The following is a 13,572-nucleotide window of genomic DNA, read 5'->3' as shown; positions in this document are numbered from 1 at the left end:
TTACGTAAAATTTTGTTCAACATGTACTATCTACATTTTTTGGGGGTACATAATTATATAAACAGCATTTAACGATAATTAAAAACAACAAAGAATCTAAAAAATCAAGATGAACATCTTCAATTTTAAAAGTTATACGATTAAAGGTTTTGTACCGAGTTCGAGGAAAATATATTTTTCATCCCCTATGAATGACCTAGTCAAAATGTCACCGTGAACTATTTTGTCAAATATCGAAATAGCCTTATAAAGTTGCAAAAGTTTAACACGAAATTATAAATGCAAAGTATAATAAAAAAAGCAATACTCAAATTTATTTATTATTCAATTTTTATGAAACAAAAATTTTAAAAGGGGAAACGAAATACTAAAGAAAAGGTTATTATTGCAGTGCTTGTGAAATTCAATTTTTTTTTACAATTAAATCCTGCCCTCATCATCCACCCAAATCATCGATGAACTCGAAAATTTTTATTTTGATTCTTATATAATTAAAGATTATTTCTAAAGTGATACAAAACTTGATCCAAACGACAAGATCTGTTCGACATGCCTGCTCTGCGCGATCGATGAATCATTCGCTTACGTCGCGGTTTCTTAATCGCGACGATTACCTATTAGACGCAAATTAACGCAAGTTCTCGCAACCTTGAGGACCTCGTCGCGTAGAACAAGAAAACGAAGGCTCGAATGAACGATATGCACTCACCATCTCTGGACATGCCGAGGCGTAGGCACTTTTGCAACCGACAGTACTGGCACCGGTTTCTGTTTACACGGTCGACCACACAATTCTTGCTCCGCGGACATTGATAGTTGACGACCGACGACTGGGACCGCCTGAAGAAGCCTTTGCAGCCCTCGCAGGTGATCACGCCATAATGGACGCCGCTGCTCTTGTCGCCGCACACCTTGCACGGGATTATTTCGATCTGGGCTGAAAACAGAAAAGAAGAAAGTTCGTCGTTAGCAGATTGATGCAACCGATACGATAATTGTTATGTTGCATCGTCGTGTCAGACAGCATCGTTAATCTCTGTGTTTTCGGTTCGTGCCAGCGACAAAATCGACCAATGGCGACTGCAATCGTTGAAAATTGCACGTCTGCTGATGTTCGCACGTTTTCAATTTTTATCAATCTTATACATCGAAAGATGGACGCTCCTCCCTGTATGCTAACACGACGTGTCAGCTGTAGACACGCGATACCATCGATTTTGGTTCAAGTATTTCACGCGTTATCAATTAATTATATATTCAATTTAATCTTAGAAACCAACGATGTACATTTAACTTACGATTGACGAAAATAAGAGCAACGAGATACACTCGGGGATGAAGCCTTAACATCGATACTCGATAAATGCACGTACCATTAGGCGGACACGAAATATTAGTCGATTGGACCGTTGTCAATTTCCGTAAAGACGATTTTGTTGACTGTTTGGTCGTTTCGCGGAGCAAGGGTGGATTGTCTGGCGTTTCATATACCGGTCACCTTATTCCTGGCTCGTCAAAGTTCATCACACCAATGGTCGTTCCCACATAATATATTTATGGATAACCTTTTGATTGGAAGACAATACAAGACGGCGTGCTCTATTGCGATGCAACCGTGGCTGCGTTTAAGTGCATCGTGAGCGATCCGCTAGAGTTTCACCAGAGATTTCGTATCGCCGTAATGTGGTGTGATAACAGAATGATAAATTTGTCGCGGTTTCTACTGGAAAGTCAAATTGTGTACCAGTAAATACGGATCCGATTCAAAGACGTCTTTTATGCGCTGGATTTTCTAGAGACTTTGATTTTCCGCGTGTTGCAGCGATTTTCAACCCCTTTTAGTTCACGGCGCGCCAAAAAATATAAAACTTTTCTTATAAAAATATAAGAAAAATATATATTTTTGTTCAAAATTGGCGACAGAGTAACCACTATTTAATGACATGTGAAAAGAAAAGTATGTCTCTTTTGTAAAGAATATATACAATTAAATAATATATGTATATTATTTAATGTATATATAATATTTTCTTTTATACAGGGTGCTCGGCCATCTCTGGGAAAAATTTTAATGGGAGATTCTAGAGGGCAAAATAAGACGAAAATCAAGAATATCAATTTCTTGACTGAGGCTTCATTAAAAAGTTATTACAAAATTAAATTAATAAATTCCAAATCGTTCTGAAAAAATTATTTTTGGTTGGGGAGGTCAATTACATTCATTTTTGGTCAATAAACATACCCCCGAAATCCTAACCATCTTCGAGAAAAAAATTCAAGTAGTTACTGAAATTTTTAGGCGAAATTAAAAAATTTCAAATCATATTAAAAAAATTATATTTAGTTACAGAGGTCAATTACAAGCATTTTTGGTCAATAGACATACCCCCGAAATCCTAACCATCTTCGAGAAAAAAATTCTTTACCGAAAATATAGTTTCTGGCCAGAAATGTTTGCCCGAAATTTTATGCAAATCTTTAAAACGTCATAACTTCTGAACGGATTGGACGATTTTAATGTTCAAAAAGGCAAACGACGCGTATTTTAATGTAGAATATGTAGCAATTATAAAAATATTCGAAAAGTTGTTCCTTGACCCCGCAAAATGAGAAAACCCCCATAAACATGGTCCAATTTTCAAACAGCCATAACTCCTACAACAGTGAATATATTTGAATGAAACTTTTTTCTGAAGCAGAGCTCGTGGGTACCTACAAAAAAGTGTTAGACAACTTTTCTGTAGGACGTTAAACGAAATTACTAAAAATCAAAAACGAATTTTTAAGAAAAATCGACAGGGGGTAGGTGCCTAAATTTTTCAACGAAAAAGCAAAATTTCAAATCGTTCTGAAAAAATTATTTTTAGTTGTAGGGGTCAATTACAATCATTTTTGATGAATAGACATACCCCCAAAATCCTGCGCATTATCGAGAAAAAAATTCATTACGGAAAATATAATGTCTGACTATAACTGTCTGTAACCCTGAAAATTGAAAAGTTTCAAATCATTCTGGAAAAATTATTTTCGGTTGCAGGGGTCAATTACAATCATTTTTGGTGAATAGACATACCTTCGAAATCCTAACCATTTTCTAGAAAAAAATTCAGTCCGGCGAAACTTTAGACATTAATAACTTTTTAACGAAGCCTCCACCAATAAATTAGTATTCTTGATTTTCGTCTTATTTTGGCCTGTAGAATCTCGTATTAAAATTTTTCCCAGATGTGGCCGAACACCTTCTATATATATGTAAAATAATTAGTTAATGAGATATTTGAGCCTGTCGTTTTATATGTCGTCCACGATCTGTTTTTGTTTTTGACATTGTTTAATATAAAAAAGCTTGCTCTAAATATAAAGCAGAGGAACGAAAAAGTATTTGAATTGCTTCTATGGTTATACTAGGAAATTCATTTCAAAGAAATAACCAAATTAGTACCTGTTAAAGAATGTTTAAGTGTTAATTCTCGGTCATTTTTTATTTTTGTTAATTCGTCCTTTTTGCAGTATTACAATACACAAATGCTATCCGTTTGTTAAAAAAAACGAAAGATTTATTTATTTACTGGTTATTATTTAATAACTCGTGACACCTTGGGTGAAAATCGTTGCTCCATAGAGGCAAAATGTAAATTAAAATTTCTTTACAAAATTCTATTTATCTTTCCATATAATATATCCAATGAATTTTTGTCAAGCAATAAAATCAAGTAGTAAAATTCTTAACTTTCCTTTTACATTCTGTTCACCTCTTCCTCAAACTTTAAGGGATGTAAATAATTAATTTCTTATAATAATAAAATGTTGCATCCAAGAGTAATAAGTAATATATTTATAATCCATATAAAGTAATATATTTATTGTGAAACATGTCATGTTTTAAAGACTCGTATTTATTTTTTACATGAAACTTTCAATTGTAATCTGAAACGAATTAATTTACATTTAAACGAAGTTTTACAGCAGAGATAAGTTAATAAATATAATTTGCCCATTGTCAATGAATACAACTGTGATTATTAAAATTTGTATTTTGAAATTTGTTCCTTGACTTATATTCGTTCAAATAATTCGAAGAGATATAAAAAAAGGAAAACAGGACAGAATTCTACAATTGCATGGTGCCAAACAAAATCTTTTTAATTAGAGAATGAAAAGACTCCCGAGTTTTTTCAATAGTGTTTCTAAACAATAACACGACGTTGTTTTTTTTCACTTGACACAAGAATACATGACCTAATAGTTGACATTTAACGCATCCTGTAACACATTACCAGTGTCCTCTTTATAGAAATTAAAAAGAAAAGCTCGTATTAAAATGTATTTGAATCGTGACTTTCATAGATAATAAAGCTTGATATAAAAAAAAACAAATTTAATAGGTTTAAAAATTGTTAACGCTGGTCGTTGCTCGGATCTTTTAAAAAGATCCAACAAAATGAAATGCACAAAAATAAAATATTTTCGAGGGATAATAATGAAAATGAGAAATACAATTGTGAAGTTCGTTGCACCATCGTGTACCTCGTATAGAATTGACTTGGAGCCTACGATCGTCCAAGAGAGGGTCTTCTGGACTTGGAGTCTCCGCCTGCACCCTGGATCTCGTCGTTTCCGGTGGCTGAGGGCTCGTGCTATCCGCCCCCCAACTTGGCCCACCGAATGTTGAGAGACTTCCCTCCATTTACGTTCCACGCTCGCGTGTTTCATTTAAGATTCACTGACAACTAATTCTCGAATACATCGCGGTGGTCTCCGTCGATCACTCGCAACAGTTCGCGTCACACTTTCGTTCCATTATCCACCAAATTTCAACGGTCGTCCCTTAGGAAACACTCGTAAACAGTTCTCTGTCATGGGGGACTCATCGAACGGATTTTTAAGATCTAGTTCGATCAATCGCGAGATCGTGAGTCGAATAAAACACCGTGGTTAACGTACTTCGAACACGTTGCACACTGTGTCCCGCAAAAGAAACGGGATTGGACGTCCCCAGGAGACTCGGGAAGTTTCTTTTCCGCGGTCTAAAGAGGATTGTTCGTCGAAAGGAATTAGCGTCGACGCGTAACCGATTTTTGCTCGTTCGACGGAAATGCATGAGCGCGATTTCTTAGACTCTGCTTTCTCAAATGTATCACGAGGAAGCTACAGTCTCCCCAAAATGCTGCAAAGAAACAATCCTCAGGAAATTACACACGTTTCAATCTGCACTAGAAATGTTATTAACTCTTTAACGGTTCATAAAAAGTAACATTTGTATCGTTTTCGATGTTCCAATCTAATAGCAATTTTTTTAAATTGAATATACTATAGTAGCAAATGCCACCTAAACAGTTCAGAAAAAATGAAATTTTCCAATATTTAAATTACAGAAATAAGTACAAGTCTCGTGATCTAATGAATTATATTGTATTTCTACAAATAAATATTAATGATTTAAATTTTTTCTTTGGTTCTGTGCAATTTTTCTTGCACAACTGTTCTTGTAAATTCATTATTAGAATTACTATTTCTTTCTCTATGTCCAATTTAAATTTTCATGTTGTCTAGTTGTATATAAAATTGGATTTTTATCCACTAAATATCGAGATAACTAAACAAATAAATAAACTTCTGCTTAACTTTCCACGAAATGAAACCAAGTGATCTGACAATAATTAAATGTGAAATGAGAGAAGGTATATATTTATTATATGTTTATCACCTATTCCTAAATATTTGAAAAATAACATGTAATAGCATTTTTAATATAAAGTGTTCCTGTAACTATTACTTTTTTAATGTTGAATTCATCATTAAATTAAAATGAGTAAAAATGGTTTCTGATGATGCATTATTCGTTTGACTAATGGACTATCAACGATTTATATATTAAAATAAAATGTGTTTTTTCGGACTATTGATAAAAGCTCGACAAGGAAGTGGTTAACGCATTCACAGACATAAACACCTACTTAAAAGTATAACTCTTTTAAAAGAGTTTCAAGGCATTTTTTAATCAAAATCACGACGTCATTACAGTTTTCCTCGATATATACGAAACTAAACGTCCATAACGCCATTAAACGACATTTATAGATTGGGAATATGTTAATAATAATTTCTTATATAATATAAAAAAAAGTTTTAAACAAAACAGGCTTAATAAACATCCCCAGCCAGCCCCCATCATCGATTACTAGATTCATAATGACAACTCTATACCTAATATTAACAATACTAATACTAACAAAAGTCGTTTACCCTTAAAGATTAGTTCCTCTTCAAACTTCTTAAAGGTTATTTAAAACTGCAATCAATTTTGCCAGTAAAAGAGAAACGAGAATTATTGATTCTTTTATTTTTATTTATATATGTTTTCGATTGAAAAATTAATTGTTATTTTAGATCACCTCTGCGAAATTTGAAGAGAACTCGAATCTTAAGGGTTGAAAACGTGTACTGCTTTCTTATTAAAACTAATAAACATTTTAACGTTTTAAAATACTAATTTAGTTATTGAAAATATTATTGTACAATCGTATTATTTCCTTCCGAAAATAATAACTTGGTATATTTAACTCTTTGCTAATATACGTCGTAAGAAATTCGTTTCAACGGAGTCCGACTGTATTTCAATTTAATTTTGCTTTCGTTACGTCCGGAGTGTTTATTTGAATTCGAATTTAGTGTGTTCGTAATATGTGCGCGGTAAACGATAGAAGAGTAAGTGTATTTTTTAATTAAGGCAGTAAATTCTAATGGTGTTTATTATTTAGGTATAGATTGCTGACACAATAATATTAAATAAAATTTCTTCGTTTCTGATTTTAAAACCATAGACTAACGTTAAATGTAAGTTATTAATTAGTAATTAAAAATCGTACTGTGATTGTGTAATTACGAGTGTACTCCAATTTTTATAATCATACTACAAGTAAGGTGAGATTGAAAAGCAGCCTCAATCTTCATCTCGTCATTGCGTAAAATATTTTCATATAAAATAATATGTATACTGTACCCACGTGTACGATAAAATTAATAATAATAATTCTGTTAATACAAACAATGTGCAAACACATTATTATATTATTAACGAATGAAAAATGTGCCCTCATATTTTCTTTTATCAAATCTAGGTGTGAATATTGTAAAATATATTACAGATTTAATATTCTGTAAGTAGAAACAGTGAATAATGAACAGACGCGCCAATCAAATCGTATTCAATTGTACATTGTACATTGTAACATTATTAGAGTGGAACCTCGTTTATCCGAACCATTGTATAGACCACTGACATATATGATTTATTCCAGAACACTCAACTTTTAGTAACAAATATAATAATAGCCTTATGGATCACCTTGTATTAAGAAAAATAATAAATAGTATAATTAACGTGCACAAACTGAATTTATATTACTGAAAGTAATTAAATTTTATTTGAAAACTTTAAACTTGCTATTTTCTTCAAGCGAGTAGGATATAGTAAATCAGCTTTATTTGATTCTGGTTGTTTGAAGCACGTTTGGAGTTCCACATTATAAAGGACTTGCAACCCCTTAATCCATATGCATGATACGAACAAATGAAAAATATACCCTCATCATCAGATTCTTTTTGTCGAATTTAGGTATAAATATTCTAAAAAGTATTACAAATTGAATATTTTAATGATTTGTTTCGATGATGAACATCGGTATAAGAAGAAACAGCGAGTAATGAACAGGCACGCCAATTGTATTCAATTGTACATATACGCGATGCATTTTCAAATACTATTATGTATCACAGAAACGAAGCATTATTAGAATAAATTTTATTCTATATTTTCACCTTATTTAGTATATTGCGGAATCATCAATTTTAACCACGTACAATTATTTTAAAAAACGTGCATTAAAACTAACATTACTTTTTGTTTTTGTTTGCAAAATTTTATTAAATTTCATTCTACATTTTCATCTCATTTAATATATCGCAGACAGCTAATACTTTGCTCAAATTTTCTGTGGAATCATCAATTTTAACCACGTACAATTATTTTAAAAAGACCCGCATTGAAACTAATATCACTTTTTGAAAATAATGTATAAGATTGGGACTAAACTTATACTACGTATTATTGAGGTCAAATAGATGAGAGAAGTTTATATAAACTTATATCCGGAAATACTTTATTCGAAAGATATAAGCTTTTAAAGATACTTATGATTTATTGCGACAGCTACAAGAAATGTTCGATCGGGAATGTATTCAAAATGCATTTATTATTATTTCCAATACAGATGGAATATTTGAAAGAGTTCGACGAATAGAAGCCTGCATTCTTACAGAGGGAGTAATTATCGAACATTTCCTATAATTGCCACAATAAATCATAAATATCTTTAAAAGCTTATATATGTTTTCAATAAAGCATTTTCGAATATAAGTTTATATGGACTTTTCTGATCTATCTGACTTAACACGTTTACTGTCAGATCAAAACCGTATAATATTCTGCAAAAGTAAAATTTTTATTTTAGACCATTGCAAGCTGTATAACCTAAAATTTATTTCTCTACTTATTTTTATAACCTTGTTAAAATTCACAAATTCTATTCAAATTTATTTTCCTTAACTTGAGAATTAATTTTTCTAGTATCATAGTGGTAAATCCTGTCACCCGTATATGGATGACGTGACAGTTAAAGTGTTAAATAACACGTAGTAGAAGTTTAGTTCTAACCTTTTTGTACAGCCTGTATATTTAGAAGAAACCTTTTTTACGTTATTAAAAAAATACAACAATCAAGTGTTCGAAAATGAAAGATCGCGTTACCAAGTCGCCAGTGTGTCAACAATGCGAATGGGTTAAGATCGAACGGGGTCGAAGCTGACCCAAACGTTAAAATCCCTGAATGTCGAAGGATCGAAACGATCAAACGAAACGCTATCTAGGACTAAACATCTTAACTTCGATTCTCCTCGAAGCGATTTCCAGACGTGCCTATTTATACACCCCGTAACCTGGATTTCGACCAAGAATACACCCCAATCCCTACGAAGCTACCCTAAATCAATCCGAGCTTATGCCCCGCGCGACGAACAGCATCATTGGGCGAAAAGCACGCGACAAATTCCGTCTCGAGCCGAAACCTTCCGTCGTTCATCGATCACTCTCTTCCTCCTGGCGGATCTGGCGGTTAGCAATCAAAATAATCCGCCCCCGCCAGCGGGGAGGGTCGGAAGGGCGGCCCGCGAAACGTCGGGAAACGCATGGAAACGAACGGGGACGCGACGGAAAACGGGCGTGAAAAAGAAACAAACACGAGAAAAGACATGTGGAAAGGTGGGAGAGAGAAGAAACGCGGCTGCTGCAGTGGCTCTCTCTCTCTCCCAGTTGCCCTCTATTTTCGTTCTCAGCTCGGTAAAGCAGCGTCTATATCGCGGTTGCGAGGGCGCCGAAGCGAGATGGAAGAAAGAGGGTGCACGAGCGCGGGAACGGGACGAGAGAACGAGAGAAGAACGATATACGGTGGTGGTTACGCGTAGATGCAACACACGCGCGCGCGCACGGAGCGGGGCTACCGTAGAGCGGAGCGATGATTCGGCGCGGCTCGTGTCCGTACAGCGTGTGTGCTTCTTTCGTCCGGCAACTCTAGCGCCACGAGCAGCGTCGAGGCGCTTGCACCATACGGTCGAACATTACATAACCGAGAACGATGAACCCAGAGTACAGTCACCCGGCACGCTCGCATCTTTGACGTGCGTCATGCCGCTGCCTCGAGGAGAGTGCAGAGCGCCGGCTACTATACCCGGAACTCCCGAAATCGAAGCCACTTTGTGCCCGTGGTTGCGCGCTTTGTTCAACCGCCACCGTCCTCACGTTTCCACCGCGTGCGTGCAATCACGCAACCCCTTCCCGTCCAACACCGTGCGAAACGCGGTAGGTTAAACACTGCAAGTAGAAAGATTCGGTCCATCGTTTTCGTAACTCGTAGAAAAATAGATAAAATTTATTTTGGAAAGTGAAGATTCCAATAAGAGTTGCTTGTATGGAAAGTTAACTGTATTAACGCGTGATTTTTCACTAAAGAGCTAAAAACATTAATTCTCAGGATTAGATATTAAAGGAAATTTTAGATAGGACCAATTGTCTAAAAACGAAGTTTCGTTTAGTGGACAATTTGAGGTATTTGATCTGGAAATCAACGTGTTTGGGAAAAATTTTAATGGGAGATTCTAGGGGCTAAAATAAGACGAAAATCAAGAATAACAATTTGTTGATTGAGGCTTCGTTAAAAAGTTATTAGCGTTTTAAGTTCCGCTTGATAGTGGTGTGTGCGTGACAGTGGTTCTCACTCAGCATGAGAAACTCTACTTACTGACGTATCGACAGCCATACAGCTTTCTGAGTGAGAACCATTATCACGCGTACGCAGCTGTTCGCAGGTTGCCGTTCTACAGACGGAACTTTAAACGTTAATAAATTTTTAACAAAGTCTCAATCAACAAATAGGCATTCTTGATTTCCGTCTTATTTTGACCTCCAGAATCTACCATTAAAATTTTTCCCAGGGGTGGACGAACATATTGTATATTTTTGTCGCAGTATAAACATCAATCACGCGACCGCTACAAATAGAAAGATTTGTTTCGTCAGTTTTTGAAACTCGTATAAAAGTAGAACAAAATTGGAATGTTAAGATACCAATAAATGGAGTAAAAATTGCTTGTATGGAAAGTTAACTGTATTAACAAATTGACTGCTACGTCGTCTATATATAGGTGCTAGGGTTTATTACTATGGAACTAGAAAAATGTAACCTAATCTGGCCTCGAATATCGGTAATGTAAAGATGAAGCTTTTTTATTTTTATTATTATTATTTTGATTCAACTGTATTAAGAGAGTACACGTCCGCATTGCATGCATAAACAATTCTAAACAAGTATAATAAAATAAAAGTTAATAGAATTTATCCAAAAAATTAGAAATTTCGAATAAAAACAATACAACAATAAAGAAATTGTAAACAAACATAATTATTTTTTTGTTAGATCAAAATAATGATTGTCCACGCATTCGACAGTGATTGGCCGCTACTTTTGGTCAGATCAATTTATTATACAAACGTTCTATTAATATTATATACACCTTGTTCAATATATAATTTGAAAGGAAAAAATAAATTCATTTAGCAATTGAGAAGGAATTAAAATTATTGAAAAAGATAAGTGTATTTTGTTATTTATGTTACATTTTGGAAATATGAAGAGAAATATAAAGATGGATGACACGTGTCACCTACGCGACTAAGAACAGGTTAGAAATTATGTCTTTTTAAATACAACACAATCTGTTTTTATGTTAAAAATACAAATTTAGGGTCATGCTGCTGCCTCGAGGAGAGTGCAGAGCATTGACTATTTATTATAATCGAAACTCTCGAAATCGAAGCCACTTTGTGCCCGTAGATGTGGGCTTTGTTCGACGGCCATGCTGTCCCGTTTCGACCGCGTGCGTGCATGCACGTGACCTCTTTTCGAACACCGTGTGAAACATGACATGTAGCTTATGACAAGTGGAAAGATTCGTTCCGTAACTTTCGAAACTCGTACGTAAAGAAGGAAAGAATCATTTACGAGGATAAAGATTCCAATAAATCGATTTAAAATTGTTTTTATGAAGAATCGATAGACGACAAACGAATTCAGTATTAAATGCGAGTCTGTATATTACTTCTCGACAAGTTTTGAGTAAAATCTAGATCTCAATTCACGTAAACTTTATTAATTCTGTAACACCTAGATCCTGAAGGTCATGAGATTTATTATTATACAGGGTGTTCAGCCACCCCTGGGAAAAATTTTAATGGGGGATTCTAGAGGCCAAAATAAGACGAAAATCAAGAATACCAATTTGTTGATGAAGGCTTCGTTAAACAGTTATTAACATCTGAAGTTCCGACCGTATTGAATTTTTTTCTCGAAAATGCGCAGGATTTTGGGGGTACGTCTATTCATCGAAAATTATTGTAATTGACTCTTACAACAGAAAATATTTTTTTTAGAACGATTTGAAATTTTTTTTTTTCGCCGAAAAATTTAGGCACCTACCTCCTGTCGATTTTTCTTAAAAATTCCTTTTTCATTTTTAATAAATTTGTTTGACATTCTACAGAAAAGTTGTCTAGTACTTTTTTGTAGGTATCCATGAGCTCTACTTCAGGAAAAAGTTTCATTGAAATATATTCACTATTGCACGAGTTATGGCTGTTTGAAAATTGGACCATTTTTATGTGGTTTTCCACATTTTACGGGGTCAACGAACAACTTTTTCATTATTGTTAGAATTTCTACATATTCTACACTAAAATACGCGTTGTTTGCTTTTTTAAACATTAAAATCGTCCAATCCGTTCAGGAGTTATGGTGTTTTAAAGATACGCATGAAATTTTGGGGAACGATTTCTGGCCTGAAGTTAGAATTTCGTTAAGGAATTTTTTTCTCAAAAATGCGTAGGATTTCGGGAGTATGTGTAATGACCAAAAATGATTGTAATCGACTCTTGCAACCGGAAATAATTTTTCCAGAACGATTTGAAATTTTTGAATTTAATTGTTAATAACTTCTTAACGAAGCCTCTATCTACAAATTGGTATTCTTGATTTTCGTCTTATTTTGGCCTCTAGAATCCTGTATTAAATTTTTTCCCAGGGGTGGCTGAACACCCTGTATATGAGTTACATAATTTAGTGAAACCTAGATTTTGATGCACACGAACAATTCATAAGAAAAGTTATCGCTTATAAGGTGGAACAAAAAAGAAGTAAATAAGGCTCGATTAAAGTTACAGAACTCATAAATGTTTACTAGTTTTCCATGTTGAGTTTGATCGATGTAATGATACGAATATGTATCCTAATTGAAAATACAAATTTTAGAGCACGAATGTGAAGAAGATACAAAGAATTATATGCACCAATATTTACGCCAATGTTGAAGTATGCTTGGTATGCAGCAAAACTCTGCGAGGAAGGGAAAATTTTCCAAAATGTAAACCAAATTTCCTATCCAATGGGAATATTAAACAAATAACTGCTCGAGTGATACAACTGTATTCATACTTGCAAGATATTTTTTGAATTTACGTTTTCCGTGTTGCAAAAACAAGTATCATCGCTGTACGTAATGTATAATTATACAGGGTGTTCGGTCACCCCTGGGAAAAACTTTAATGGGAGATCCTAGAGGCCAAAATAAGACGAAAATCAAGAAGATCAATTTCTCGATTGAGGCTTCGTTAAAAAGTTATTAAAAAATTAAATTAAAAAATTTCAAATCGTTCTGGAAAAATTATTTTCGGTTGCGAGAGTCAAGTACAATCATTTTTGGTGAATAGACATACCTTCGAAATCCTAACCATTTTCGAGAAAAAAATTCCTAACTGAAAATCTAATGTGAGGCCAGAAATGCTTCCCTGAAGTTTTATGCAAATCTTTAAAACATCATAACTTCTGAACGGATTGGACGATTTTAATGTTCAAAAAGGCAAACTACGCGTATTTTAGGGTAGAATATGTAGAAATTATAAAAATA

General features: G+C 34.1%; 1 protein-coding gene across 8 annotated transcripts in view; it reads right to left on the bottom strand.

Annotated features, from left to right (window-relative positions):
• The window catches only part of Hr3 (nuclear hormone receptor 3 ROR-beta), a 315,339-nt gene that overhangs the window by 39,046 nt on the left and 262,721 nt on the right, over positions 1-13,572 (bottom strand). For 6 of the 8 annotated variants that reach the window (XM_076767480.1, XM_076767472.1, XM_076767475.1 and 3 more), the window contains one exon: positions 710-937. In XM_076767480.1, the coding sequence (XP_076623595.1) occupies positions 710-722 (13 nt within the window). In that variant the 5' untranslated portion in view covers positions 723-937. Of the gene's footprint in view, positions 1-709; positions 938-4,527; positions 5,168-13,572 lie in introns of all 8 variants that reach the window. The other 2 variants (XM_076767474.1, XM_076767473.1) reach the window with 1 other exon arrangement.

Source organism: Colletes latitarsis, chromosome 6, assembly GCF_051014445.1.
Source record: "Colletes latitarsis isolate SP2378_abdomen chromosome 6, iyColLati1, whole genome shotgun sequence".
NCBI lineage: Eukaryota > Metazoa > Arthropoda > Insecta > Hymenoptera > Colletidae > Colletes > Colletes latitarsis.
Note: the sequence above shows the minus strand (reverse complement) of the source record. Positions and strands in the feature narration are given on the sequence as shown.